Source organism: Zonotrichia leucophrys, chromosome 1A (assembly GCF_028769735.1).
Source record: "Zonotrichia leucophrys gambelii isolate GWCS_2022_RI chromosome 1A, RI_Zleu_2.0, whole genome shotgun sequence".
Lineage (NCBI taxonomy): Eukaryota > Metazoa > Chordata > Aves > Passeriformes > Passerellidae > Zonotrichia > Zonotrichia leucophrys.
Genome location: NC_088170.1, coordinates 59,262,344 through 59,277,085, shown reverse-complemented (window position 1 = coordinate 59,277,085; position 14,742 = coordinate 59,262,344). Strand labels below are relative to the sequence as shown.

At 46.7% G+C, this 14,742-nt stretch overlaps 1 protein-coding gene across 3 annotated transcripts in view; it reads left to right on the top strand.

Moving 5' to 3' along the window:
* Window positions 1-9,832: 9,832 nt before the first annotated feature.
* LHFPL3 (LHFPL tetraspan subfamily member 3) overlaps window positions 9,833-14,742 on the top strand; it is a 236,668-nt gene continuing 231,758 nt past the window's right edge. Inside the window, exon 1 of one of the 3 annotated variants that reach the window (XM_064702878.1) lies at window positions 9,833-10,477. In XM_064702878.1, coding sequence (XP_064558948.1) covers window positions 10,009-10,477 — 469 coding nt within the window. In that variant the 5' untranslated portion in view covers window positions 9,833-10,008. The remainder of the gene's footprint in view (window positions 10,478-14,742) is intronic. The other 2 variants (XM_064702880.1, XM_064702879.1) reach the window with 2 other exon arrangements.

The window sequence follows — 14,742 nt, the reverse complement described above, 5'->3', positions numbered from 1 at the left end:
CCAAAGCCTGGAGGAGCTTCCCTGTGCCAGGTCTCCACAGGCACACCAGCCCTTCCCATCTCCTTGGCATTCCCATGGCAAGGGAGGGACAGGGGTGCTGCAGGCTCAATGCAAACACCTCAAGCACCTCTTCTGCCTTCTGCCCACTGTGGGCTCCTGCAGAGAGACATCCCGCATGGCCCTGTGCTAAAAATCCCCATGGAACAGCAGGGAAGAGCTGCATGATGGTGCTGATGGCTGTTTGTCCCATCGTCTCCATCCTGGCTGGAAAGGACCAAGGCAGGACTGCCACAGGAAGGCTCCAGCCCATGGGGATTTCTGCAGGATTTTAACAAAGCCAAATGGGATTTGTAGTTTGACAAGGAAAGCTCCCACACTGTGAGTTGTTTTCCTAAACACAGATCCTAAAGACCAAGGCCGAGTTTTTGGTGTGGAGACACAGCGTTCTTGTAGCAACCTGTGTTTTGCAAATAGGTCTGTTGTAGTCATTTCTCAAAGAGACACACTATGAATCAAAAATCAATTCACATGTTGAGATATTCATTTTGAGTAATAGTACCAGGGGAACAAAAACAAGCCAGAAGTGCTCTGTTGCAATATTTTCAAAATGAAATGGTCTTGGCTTTGTTATCTAATACTGTTTCATTCTAAAATTGATCTATGTTTAGTGTTAATAAATAGTAAAAATATGTGAAAAGTGAGTAATGTAGCTGACTGGATATTAGTTTTTCCTAATTTATTTTCAGTTTGGCCACCAAACAGGAAAATCAATTATTCTCACAACTCTATTCAGTATAAGTAAGTCTCTCTCTTCCAACATATTGCTTTCCACAGTTTTCTCCTCTGTGGAGACCCTTATTCTACCAGTTGTATTAACTTGTGGTTTTCCCCAGATGATGACTTCTGACATTTTCATTTACATAAGTTCCCTTTAAATTTTTCTGCTGTTAGTTGTGACTATAATGAGTTAGCCTCTACTGTATATTTCATTAACATAATGTTTATTGCCTCCTTTGGATAATGAAACTATTTATTAAAATTGTTTCTATCCGGGATCTACTGGGTGGATAAAATATATGACTAAATATTGCTCCAACATGTTTTTAATTATTTTCATTGTCTTTCAAAAGGTTTTCAGTACACATTGTAAAGAATGTATCCAAGCCACTTCAAAAATTTTGGACAAGATATTATAAAATGCAGTATCACATTTTCCAATAAAATCAGAATGCTATCCCACTTCCCTCTTATTGCTACTTAATTGTCAAGAACTATGTTGGATAAAACATATGCTGTGTAAGCTCCCACTGTTTACTGCTATTTTGTTTCATTACCCTCTCCATGTTGGTGGCCATCTCCATCTATTTTTCCCATCATTGTACACATTGTACACTTTATTTTTGCCGTGTAAGAATGTTGTCTTTTTCCCATTGTAAAAGTCTTGATCCTTTTTTCCAGAGCTATTAAAGTGTTGGCTTGACTTAGCAGCTCTTTACCTTGCTACTACCATTAAGATGAAAAACTAGTTCAGAGACATTTTTGGGCCAACTATAATTTCAGCAGTACATGTGAAGTAAATATTTATTCAAATGACTGCTTGGGGCTAAACAAAAAGGAGGCATTCCAGAAATCCATTTGCATCAGGAGAATGACCAAAAGTCTACATAAAGTGTTGTTCTATTTCTCAGTGGAAAAGGAAAATTTATAACAGGTGACACAAGGACTTATATTTGGTGGAATTTTTTTCTTTTTTTGCTTCCTCCTGGGTGTTACATTTGATCATATGATAAGTGCCTTTTTTTTTTTTTTTACTATAAAGAGGTGAAATTCCAGCTGTGTAATAAGAATAGGTTGAAGACCATGCAGATGAGTTTGCTTATCAGGGGAGCCTGCAGAAATTACTGAGAGAATTGTAAATCTTACAGATAAGAGGCTGAGACAAAATTACAGTACAGAAGAGGGACAACAGGTTTTAGAATATTAGGAAGATTATAAAAGAAAAATATAATGTCTGCATTTACAAAGGGATGATGGAGGAGTATGAACATGGAGCATACAACTGAAGAAATAACAGATAGGTAAGCTTTAATTCCTAGAGTAATATGGAAACAAACAATGTTTTTTATGGATACATGGGAAACAAAACAGGACTGAGGAACACCTAATACTTATTTATCCAGGAATGGTCTTGTAATATTTAATTTGTTCTGTTCTATTGCAGGCTAACATGTAGATAAAGGCAAAGATAAAGGTATCTTCTATCTTGCTTCCTTTAAGGCTTTTGATGCCCTCTAAAGTAATATTTTCATAGCCAGATGAGAGAAGTTTTTAGGTGGAGCTCCTGGCAGGTGAATGTGTAGGTAGGTGGCAAGGAACACTTTAAAAGAGCAGCTGCTTGCAGCTCACTGATATATTGAATTTGTGTACCTTTAGCAGTTCCACACAAGTCTTCCTTAGGTTTGGTGTTGCTCAATACTGTTATTAATGGCCTGAACAGTGAAATAGGTTATATGCTTGTTAAGTCACTAGATTATATTAACCTGAGTGAGCTGCAAGCACTCTGGAGACTTAAGCAGTTAAGTACTTAAGCTGTGCCCAGGTTAGTATAACCTGCTTGTCATCGGGGCTAATTAATCACATTAACATCTTGCTAATGTGACCACACTGCTTGGGGTAGCTGTGATACCTCTGAATGGCACTGCATTATGCCACAGAGATTCTCTCAAAGAGAGGCATTCCACACTTCCTCCATTTAATCACATTCCCCAGTCTGCTCCAGGTCAAGATGCTGATTTACAGGCAGGTCACTTAGGTACATTTAAACATCTTACCATCAATCCTCCTGGAAACAGCAGACTCAGTTGTGCTGAGTGTTGTGTAATGCCAGAGTGAATACTCACTTTATGCTAGGATATCATCTTGTGCAGCATCAAAATCACACACTGCAGCTGCTGAGCTTCCCCTGCAGATTCCTCTATCCAAGTATTGATCAGGCCCTGTGTGTTAGAAAGGTCTGCAGAGCTCCTACTACGTACACTGGAAGAGCAGTAATTTTCCTGCTTTACATGAAAATATATTAGATTGCAGGAGGACTATGGCTCTGGCAGATCAATGCCAGAGGAGTTAATATCACCTACTTTTGCCTCCCTGTTGTATAGTTCTAAAATTAGAAGCAAGCAGAAACACTGTGCAGCATCCTAATTGGCTTGTCACTAGGGCAGAGTAACTGGCCAGCTTCTGACTTAGCAGAGATCAGAAGGTCCTCTTGATGCATCCTCACTGCTCTGTTGCTTAGCCTCTGGGGAAGAAATATTCAGAAATAAATGTAATATCTATTTAATTAATTAGAATTCATATATATTTAAAGCATAATTTTCTATCTGGTGTGATGTAAAATATTTTAGTCGTTTTCCACTGTGGAAAAAAATTATCTGCAGACATTGTAAGTCACATCCTGACTGCAGTAATTTTACCTTGTTAAAGGCAAAGAAGGGGACTTCACCACTGGCAGGTACAATATTTGAGAGCAACATCAAAGTTATATTTAGCATCATATAATCCTTATACAGCTGGCTGAATGTTTATGGTGGTGAAGTTTTAGCTACCTACGTGATGCCTGGGGCTCTGGAAAGGAAACTTAAAATGCATCTTGTTGGCAGAGGAGTTTATGTACTTACCTTAGACTAGGCTGGTCCAGAGAAATAAAAGTCTTTCTCCACGTGAATTTCAGTCTAGGAGACATACATTAACTAAACTTTTATTACATGAAAAACATGTCTAGACAGCAGCCTGAGCTGCACAGCTACCTTTGAAGATGTACAGCATATAGCCTGCAGCAGGGTGTTTCACAGCACCTTTTGTGGTGAAGCTCCTGACCCTCTGGCAAACAGCAGCCGCAGCAAGAGCAGCAAGATTCCCTCACTTCAGGGGGAGTCTCTGCTTGTGCCTCTGAACAGCGAACACAGCGAGGCACCTGAGAGCCCTGTCTGGGTTAATCAGCAGCACTGACAAGCAGGCTGTGCTTGTGAGGCAGAGCAGGGCACGGCGTGGCTGCTGCTGGCACGGAGATGATGGCTCAGAGCAGCCCCAGGCGCAGCACTGGCTGTGCAGGATGCCCCTGGCACTGTGACACAGCTCATGGGCCTCAGGAGGAATCATTCCTTGGGAGTGGGGACTGGGAAGCTTAGCTTCCAACTGGTCCATAGAGTTTTCTGTTTTAGACAGTGTGTTTCAAGACATGCTGCATCTCCTCCAAGTCAGGGAGGCTGAGGGAAGGAAGCTGAAGCAGGTCTGAGCTGAGTCATGTGTCATGGTGCCTTAAGATCTCTCCTTCCTCACCATGGATCTTAATGTTCCCACTTTCCCTGTACTTAGTGCATCAGCTTCATCTGCACTCCCACCTGCTCTCCCCTTCAACAGCCACTGCTCATCCTGCTTTCGTGCAGGTGAACCTACCCTGGGTCGTGAATCCAATCCTCTGCTGTCACTGGGAACCTGGATACTTCACCCCTATACAGAGCTTTTCTTTCTTTTCAAGGCTGGTGGGATCTTTCCTTCCCTTCAGTCTCTGCTTCCACACACAGCCCAGGTGCTTCTCACCTTCCTCACATTCCTTCCCTCTCAGGAAAGCCTCTGCTCCTTTCCTGATCACTATTCTCCCCCTCTCTGTCTACTGAAGTGGGCTTCTGCCATTTGCAGCCAAGCACCTTGATTCAGGGTGGACTTTGTGGCCTTTTTCTGATGATTGTGCACCATTCCTCAGTGCTTTGGGATATCAAGTCCTGCAGCCTTCTGGAATTGTGGCTGCAGAATGGCCACATTGTGTTTCCCAGCTCTGCCCTTATGGGTGCCCAACAGGACTCCCCCTCCTCTACCACCACCACCAGTAGGACCAAATTCAAGAGAAATGGTGTCAATCTAAGCTACTCCCTAATTTTTACAGTATGCCTAAATTGGACCATTTCTGACTGAAACAGTGATGGCAAGAAGAGCCTCAGCAACATCAATAGCAGTAATTCTAGCCAGCCCTTTGCTGTGCCTCTCCCACGGTTGTTAACACTACAGAAATAGAAAGAAATGCCATTTCCTACTCCCCAAGAAGGAACATTTCACCAGTGCAGCTGGGTCCCAGGGGAAAGAAAGCCAAAATGTGCAGAAACTGTAATAAAATAAGACATAATGTTAAAGTTAATGCTTTGTGATAGACCACTGGCGAGCTGTGGGTTGCCACAGCAACAGGACTGCACACACCAGGCTGCACTGTGGGGCTGCTGGAGCTGCAACTGGGGCTGCTGAAAGGTCAGCATGCTGCTGTCCTGAGCAAACATATCAGCACCTGTTTGCAGCCAGCTCCAGACAACGTGGGACCAGGGAAAAATCAGTCTGGAATGATGCACGCCTTAAGAGGCTGCCTACCAGCAGTTAAGCTGTAATCAAGCCCAGAACATGCATAGGTTATCTCAATCATCAGTGAAACAGCACAAAAAGTCCTCCTTGGTCTTTAGTGTTGCCCCAGCTTTGGCTCACACTGAATGCCGGAGAGCAGAGAGGAGACCTTATGACTTTTCAGCTTCTGCTCTGGATATCCACATGACCTTGGACACAAGCTGGAGAAGCCCCACTTCTACCTTGACTTGCCTTCCTTCTCTTCCAGACCCAGGATCTAGGCCAGCCCAAATTAAATGAGTCTGTTATTTATACATCTCTGCATCTGTTTGGTTAAAAGATTGTAACAGCTGTAAGTAGCTATTTAAGTGGGGTGAGAGGGAAATTCTAAGTAGTTGGTGGGCTCTGGGTGAACATGGTAGCCAGTGAGTGATACCATAGAAAAATGGGAGGAAAGCCCCTGAGGGGTAGAGCAGTTCACAAACCTTGTGTGCAGATACAGATGTGGGAAAACTCCTGTCAGCCCAGACTTCTCTATGAACCAGGGGAAAAAACCTTCTGAGGCAGAGCTGCATTTTTAGAGGGCTGGATGGGGGACACTGCTCAGAGGGGTTGGTGGGAGTCAGTCCTGTCTGATCAGGGGCATCCCTGTCATGGAGGTTTGCTATGTCTGTGTGAGCCTGGCCTCATGTGCTCAGCAATTTTCCCAGTTACCTCAACTGTCATCAAAACTCATCATTCATTGTCTGACACTTTATTGCTATTGATTCATTGGCGTGTGACTTCCTGCTACCCCATTCCCTCCTCACAGGCTTCTTTTTGTGTAATTCCTCTCTCTTGATAACTCTTCTCCATGCATTTACCTCTTCCCACTTCTGTTTTTTTCTTAATTTCCCACCATGTGAATATCAATGAATTCCCAGATGTGCATTTCTTCCCAGACATGCAACTGAATGCATGGCCCAGCAAATGCATCTGCTCTTCTTACCCACCATGTCCAAGGGTTTCCTGGCACCACAAACAGCCTCTCTCCAACATGCTCCAAACAAAATATTTAAGTAGCTCTACACCACAGCTCCACCTCTGCAAGTAACTCATATGTTCCAAAGAGAAATGCTGTGATCAGCAACATTAACTAAATAACTTTTATTATAACATTTTATTTTGTATTTTGTGTAATGATCTATACAAACAAAAACTCCATGGTCAGCATATCCATGGTCAGATAAAATGATCAGTAGTGTTCTCCAGGCAAATTTGGGGCACAATTATACTTAAGAAGTTGTATACATTTTCTTTAAACTTGCCTTTCTTTGAACACACATGCACATGAAAATGTATTAAGAGCAATATTACGGCTGGAAAATCCAGTGCTGAAGAGGATGTGCCAAAAAAAGAGCTGTCTGTGGCACTTGATTTACATCCCTTTGTTCTGCACTGCACGCTCACAGGCTAATTGGTAAACAGGATCCTGCCTGATCGGGTGTGGGAGACAGCAGCTGCTGTCCAGAAAGATCAGGATGATGAGAATCCTATTTCACCTGTTGAAGAAGCTTTTGGTGAAAATCCTGGCTCAAAAGCCAGACTCTTTTAGATGAGACTAGGTGGCAGCTACAGGGCTGGGACCCAGTTAATTTTCAGGGAGAAAAATTGTGGAGGTACAATATTGTTGGAGAAAAAGGATAATCTTCTGAGGTTTAAGATGATGAAAGCTGTTCAGAAGAGCTGGGGACTATCCCTGCTTCTGCACAGAATTCTTCTGTGATGCCAGGCACAATGCTTAAAACCTTTCATAGATGAGCAGCAGCTCAGTATGGCTCCTTCTGAGGCCTCATTTTCAGAACTGCTGCAACCAAAATCCATGCAAGGTCTGCTCTGAGAAACAAGGTCCCAGCTGCCTTTCAACCATTCATTCAGAATCTGCCAACCTTCTATCTCACAGAGACATTCTCCTTTCTAATGCTATGAAGCACACATATAATGGTGTTAAGAACCATAAAAGTACCTTCTAAGCCTGTCTTTAGGTATTCTGAAGAAATTCTGATACACAGCCTGAGATATTCAGGTGCCCCCAAAACCAGACATCTAGTACCTCTTTCCCATTTCCAATGCATTAAACTGAAGGACTGTGGGTATCACCTAAAGTCCACGTGAACCCTTTGGTGCTAGAGATCAGAGAGGACATCCTAGGACAACCCAACCAATCACTGCCAGGCCAAGGTGGGATTTTTTCCCCACAGTCTTTAACTCAGCTTTTCAGCAGAACCCTAGATGCTTTCCCTGCTTCGGGCCCTTCCTTCTCTTGTCCAGACTGACAAGAGCAATATCATTCTTAAGAGCAATATTATGGTTGGAAAATCCAGTACTGAAGAGGATGTGCCAAAAAAAAGAGCTGTCTGTGGCACTTGATTTACATCCCTTTGCTCTGCACTGCATGCTCACAGGCTAATTGGTAAATCCTACCCTAGTCTGACTCTTGTTCCCAGCTTTTTCTCCAAACTCAGTATTTTGTCCTCGCTTTTTCTCCAAACTCAGTATTTTGTCCCCATCAGCTCTGTTGGCCCATTTCTTCTACAAGCAACTCATTTCTCCTCTCCTGACTCCTTCCCAGGTCCACATCTCTTCTTCCTGCCATACCAGTTCTAAGGGTCATCTTTATTGTATGTTTGCATATTTACAGGCCCACTACCACTAAACTTCCCACTTGGCACAGATCCCTTCCCCACTTACTTTTTCTTTTTGATTTCACTGAACATCTTTCCCAACCCTCCCTCCGACCTCCATTCCTCAATTGTCTTGGGCCACTTCAGGCTTCTTCCTGCCTTCTATACCTGGTATTTTCTGCACCTCCACACTCCACGGCCGCTTAGAGGACAGTGAGGAGAGGCATCCAGCCCCGAACCCTGGGGTTTGGCAAGCTCGGCCTGAAGGAAACAGGAGCGAGCACCGAAGAGCCATCACTCCTCCTGGTGCTGGAGGCTGGAACAAGTTCGGCCCCTCTCTGAAGGCAGCACATGAGCAGTCCGGTCACGCACAGCAGCTGCAGCAGGAGCTGGACGAGGCAGCGGAGCGCACCCGGGCACCTCCGGCAGCGCTGGACAACGCGCACTCGGTGTGAACCAAATCCCCAGGGATTTTAGCAGTGCTTTTCACATTTGGACCCGTCTGCCTAAGAAAGCGAGGCGAGTATTTGGGGTCCATACTGCCTGTGTCTAAGCACACCCATGCCATGTGTGCACAACCATGCCATGTGTGCCAAGGGCCTGGCTGCACGGCCACGGCTGCCTTTGTGCTCCCACCCCTCGGCCACAGCTTCCCAAGCTCTGACTGTCTCCGACGGGAGCGCGACAGTCTGGAACTGATAACAGGAGCTGCCCTTTCCTCTGCGGGAACCTTGGGAAGGGCTGGCGTTGCGCTCCATGGGGCTGCGCCTGGTGAGTGGCAGTCGTGGAGCGGAAATAAAACTTTGCTTGAAACAGTTGAAAATGTAAGGAATGCCAGGAATCATTTCTACGGGAGTCTCTCTCCCTCTTTCTAGCTCCAGCGTTTGAGTGAGCGCGGCCCCTGCCGGCCCCGCTCGGCATCCGGAGCGCTCGCCTCGCCGCGTCTCCCGTCGCTCCTGCTGCGAGCTCGGGCTCAGCGCACAGGTCGGGGACTGCAAATCCAAGTGTCACTGGCACAGGAATGATTATTACCAGATGCTAATTACTCGTTAATGTATGCTAATCGCTGCTGCATGCCAGCGCGCTCGGAGCACCGAGTGCCAGGCGGAAAGCGCTCGGCAGGAGCGGAGCGGCTCCGCAGCCCCAGCCCCGCGCCCAGAGGCGGCACCGCGCCCCAGGGCTGCGCCGCGCTCACACCGCGCTCCCTCGGCGGCCGCCATCCCGCTCCCGGGGCGAGGAGCAGGCAGCCGCTGGTGATTCCTGACTCCCCCGAGCTCCAGCTTTGCCTGCCGTAGGTTTCCTGCAGCCAGGAGACAGCACCGGTTCCCCCGCACCACGGCACGGCAGCACCGCCGCTCCCCCGCCGCAGGGGACCCGGCAGGTGTCACCCCCGGCTGGGGAGGCGATGGTGATGTTCTGTGCGGGGACGGGAACACCACATGCACGTTCTGAACTTTAAAACCCGCTGCCTGAACGTATCTCCCAGGAGAGGGGAGCGGGTCCCCTCGGCAGCCGCTGCCCCGGCCGGGAGAGGTGCCCGCGGGCCGAGGGGAGCCGCACGCAGGGCTGGCCCGGGGAAAGGCACAGGCAGTCCCCTCTCCCCGCCTGCCGCCGCTGCCTCCCCGGCGCTGCCCGTGCCCGGCGTGGCTGCGCGGAACCCGCGGGAACCCGCGGCGGGCGGTGCGCGGGAGGCGCCCGGCGGCGGCGGAGGGCGGGCAGCGAGGCGGGCGGAGCGCGGGGCCGGCGGCGCTGCGCTGCGCCCCGATAGGCGGCGGCGGGCGGTGTCGGTGCTGCCGCCGCTGCCGCGGCTGCTGTGCTGAAGCCCGGCACAGGGGCTCGCCGGCTCTCGCACGCAGCGGCGGCGGCGGAGCGCGTCGCGTCGAGAGGAGCGAGCGGGGAGGAGGAGGAGAAGGCGGAGGAGGAGGTGGAGGAAGGGGAGGGGGGCACCTTCTCGGAGAGGATGCCCGGAGCGGCTGCAGGGACGGCGGCTACAGGAGCAGGCTCGTCAGGAGCGGTAGCAGCGGGGATGCTCCCAGCTCAGGAGGCAGCCAAGATCTACCACACCAACTACGTGCGGAACTCGCGGGCCATCGGCGTGCTCTGGGCCATCTTCACCATCTGCTTTGCCATCGTCAACGTGGTGTGCTTCATCCAGCCGTACTGGATCGGGGACGGCGTGGATACCCCGCAGGCGGGCTACTTCGGGCTCTTCCACTACTGCATCGGCAACGGCTTCAGCCGGGAACTCACCTGCCGGGGCAGCTTCACGGACTTCTCCAGCCTGCCCTCGGGAGCCTTCAAAGCTGCGTCCTTCTTCATCGGGCTCTCGATGATGCTCATCATCGCCTGCATCGTCTGCTTCATCCTCTTCTTCTTCTGCAACACAGCCACCGTCTACAAGATCTGTGCCTGGATGCAGCTGACCTCGGGTGAGTGCAGGCAGCGGCCCCGGTGCAGGGGGGCTCCGCACCCCCTGTCCGGCTCAGCTCGGCCCGGGGGCACGGCCGGCTCTGCACAAACTTGCGGCGCCGGGGCGGGTGTCGGGGTTCCCCCGGCGGGGCAGGCCGGGAGGGGATGCTCGGGGTGCCGCCACACACCGGCAGCGTCGCAGAGCGGTGCCCGTGCCTGCCCCGGGCCGCCGGCTGGGCGTGGGCCAAGCCGGGCTGAGCCCGCAGCGCTGCTCGGGGACGCTGCCCGGGCTCGGGGTGGGACCCGGCCCGTGGGCAGCTCCAGCAGCTCAGGGACTGCGGTGGGTGTCCTCCAGCGCGGGTCTGCTGTAAAGGTCAGGAGAAAATGGCACTGGGGACGGTTCGGGCTGGCGGCAGAAGGGGAAGGAGGCTGCCCGCCTGTTGAAGCTTAATCCCGGTCCCGCAGTTCCACCCGGCCAAGGCAGAGCCCGCTCCGGCTCCGTGGCAGGGCTTGGCGAGGTCTTTCGCTGGTGAACTGGAAGGGCAGCTGAGGTCGTTGGATGTGGCATGCGTGAGTTTGGGTTAGGGTCTGTTTCACTTGTCCACAAGGTTTATTTTCCTCTCTATGTTAGGAGTGTAGAGAAAAAGAATTAATTTCAGTTGCTGGTTTTGTTTCAGAAGATCTCCTGACTTCATTTGACTTTCCCCATCTCATCCAGTGTCTCCCTGGGGAAAGTGTGTGGTAGGAAAGAGGGAAAACACCAGGACATCCCTTTCTGCATTTCCAGCACAGCTTTCCCTCTGAGTTAGTGGAGAATTGGTTATTTGTGTGCAGCTGGGAGGGACTGTAGAATTAAGATCGTAATACAAGCAGTTTTAACTAGACAGAAAATATTAATTCTTCAATCATTTGGGGGAAAAGGGGCTAAAATCAAAGCATACCTGTTACATGTCCTCCTGGTAAAATGAATTGAGAAGTTTTGGAATAAGAGGGAATAAGCTGTTAGGGAAACAGAGCAAAATGTCACCAAAATGGGCTCACAATCACTTTTTCAGTCCCCTTAATTGACCTACATCCATTTCAGTTTCTGAGCAAAAATTCTTTTGAGTTTTCTATTGAACATCTTCAGCATTATTCAATTTGCCATCTAGACCATGAGACCTGGTGGAATTCTCTGGTTTGTATGAAACAGCTCTAACCATTTTTCTCTCCAATGATGTTTTTCTGTGTGCTCTTGTACATTTTTATGCTGTTGCCTTAACTGAAGTTTCCTTGTAATTTCTTTCTGTATCACTTGGGGAGTGATCTGCAGTCACTTGAAGCTGGTAGGTTTTTTTCTCAATTCCAGTGAGTTTAGTTTTGGGTTCATTCTCTCTGTACTGGGAACCCACTTTGATGCTGGTGGCTCCTCTCTCCTTTCAGTAACATGCATTCTGACGTGGTCTGGTTAATGGTACACAGTCATGTCACTTGGCTCTGGGCAGAGAAAACTGTTCCATCTTTGCACAACTGATGTCTCCTCTATCCATTAAGGACTTCAGCTTTCAGCTGTTTCCTCTTCTTCTAGCTCTGCTGCTAAAAGGTGCCATGAATATTCACTGTTTTGATGCATTTCAGCATGTTTTTTTCATGTCCAGTACGAAGTAGGACGGCACAATTTCCAAATCCCTTGCATTTTCCAACATCAACATCTATGTTTGCACTACTTCATGCCCAGAGGTGCTAGTGAAAGGCAGATAAAATGAATCTGATTCCTTTACTGTGTTTCTGTACATGTGAGTAATAATGTTAAGAAACCACCATATGTGACTGATCTACTGGACTCCTGCATGTGTGCAGGTGTGACTGGAGATTTGTTCCCAGGCAAAGCAACACAGAATTTTTGTCATCTCCAAAGCTGGTAGATGCACTGCTGGCATTAAAAGTCAACAAAAGGAGCTTTATGTCAGCAGAAGAATCACTTCTCAGACTGCTTCCCTCCAAAATTAATAAGGGAATGCATGCATAGCCAAGTGGCTTTTGCTGTCTTTCCCAATTTGTACACGAATGCCCTGGAAGAGCTAGAACAATGTTGGTTGTTGAAAGAACCTGACTTTATTGTTTGCTGAATGTTTTACCTTAATTCAGTATTTACCTCACTCTTCATTTCTGTATTACTTTAAAAAGCTTCCTCAAAAACTACCAAAAAGTCCATATTGCTTTGAGTTTCATCCTTTGAAGAAAACAAAGGTGGTAGGACAGAAGGAAAACTTAGAGTAAAATGTGCAGGACAGGATGTTATAATGATGTTTTTATGAGCTATATGACCTATTTGTGTTATTACTTTACTGTTTGGAAAGTATGAGTAATAGATAATAGTAATCTAAAATGCTTATCTCACAAAAAAGAATATAGTAATGTCATCTACATAGGGATATAGTTCTGTGTAGTACAGGAACAAAATTGAATCTGAAGTAGTGAAATAAAGGAGCATGTGAATATAGCTTTGATTTTGCTTGCTATTATGTACTTTCATAGTGTTAGCATTCAGTTTGGTAATATAACACTTAAAATTGATGTCATTTAAATCTTGTTAGAATCAGGTTTCTGATGTGCGATCATGCTTGGTTTGGGATTGCAAATGAAAGCTTAGGAACTGATTTCTTTAGAAGGAAGATTTGGATCACAGTCTGTCCTGCATGAGTCATTATAAATTGTCAGCATGATATAGCTCTTGTTTTGAAAAGGTGTTTATTAAGTAAGAAAAAGATAAACAGTATCTTGGGCACATACACTTTCAGTCCTTGCTGCTGTCCAATCATGTCTATGGCTAGACAGGTCTATGACATGATAAAGAAGAAAAATCTTAAGAAAAAATGTACTTTCTGTATGTACAGCCTAGATTAGATGTTCCTATGATTTAGCCATGGCTTAGACTGCCTTCTTTGTTGCACATGCATGATGCTGTCAGGGTACACTTGATACTTTGAGAGCCAGTGCTGGCAGCCTCATTCTCCATCCCCTAACCTCCTCTTCTGCAATTGCAAAATCATGGGTACAAGCAGTATGTACTCACCTAATTTGAGCTGCTGCATGATCACAAACTCTTGAAATCATTAGGAATTAGGTATTACTGTTCTTTGTTATTCTACACATAATGTTTACAGGAAACCTCACAAATAAAGTTAACTCTTGAGATTAATTCCTTTATAGGTTAAGTAAATCCAACTCTTCTGTTCTGTCATTGTAATTTTTTTTTCCTTTACTAGGATGTTTCAAGTTATTAGAAATAAAAACGTAAGGAAAGCAGAAGAAAGGCATAGAAGTGTCCCATGGACAAGCAGGATGAAACCAATATATAGGTTTTTCAAGAGATTCCTGAGTTTATTGAACAAAACATCAAAGCTCTGTACTTTGGCAAACCACAGTCCAGTGATCTTTGACAGTGGTCTGTAACATGGCCCATGAAAACATCAGAGCAGCTAAAGCTCATTTTGCCCTCTGTATTCTTGGTTCTCCATCACTAGTACTCAGGGATCTCCTCATGTGGATCTTGGCATTTAAAGGCTCTTGCTGGATTTTGTTTTCTGAGACCTGTGTAAACTTTTAGCATTTACAGTGCCCCAGAGCAAGGAGTTCCACAGATTGATACATGTTGTGTGAAGATTCAATGGTTTTCGTGTTTTAAATCTTGTGCCTGGCCATTTCATTTGATCCTCTGAGCTCATGCAATGGGAAGAGGCTGTGAACAGGGAACTTGGAGACTCATTCCCTGTCCTGGCTCTGATTACAGCTTTGCTGTATCCCCTCAGTTACCTGGTTTTGAGGCCTTTGGTCTCTTAGTCCTTAGCTGTTAGGTTTGTAGTGAACTTGTGATGGTCCCAGCTGCCCTGCCCATAGCCATTTCCAGTCTACTCTATCTTTTCAGAGTCTGTGGGACCAGACCTACACACAATACGAAGACAGACAAACCAGCCATTCATACAGTGACTAAATAATATTCTCTCTTTCGTTCTTTGTTCCTTTCCTAGTAATTAGTAATACTAATTTTTTTTCCCTGTTACTGAACAGTGAGCTGATGTTTTCACACAACTGCCTATTATAACCCCAAGATCTCAGTCCTGAAGTGCTGATAATCCCCTTGGGGCACATAATTTTGTGTTGCTAGTTTTTTTCCCCCTTAAAGAAATTACTTCGTATTTATCTACACTGACTTTAATTTGACTTTTTTTTGCCTAGTCACTCAGTATTGCAAAGTCTTCCTTCACAGTCAGCCCTTATCGCAGCCACCCTGAATGAATGTAAG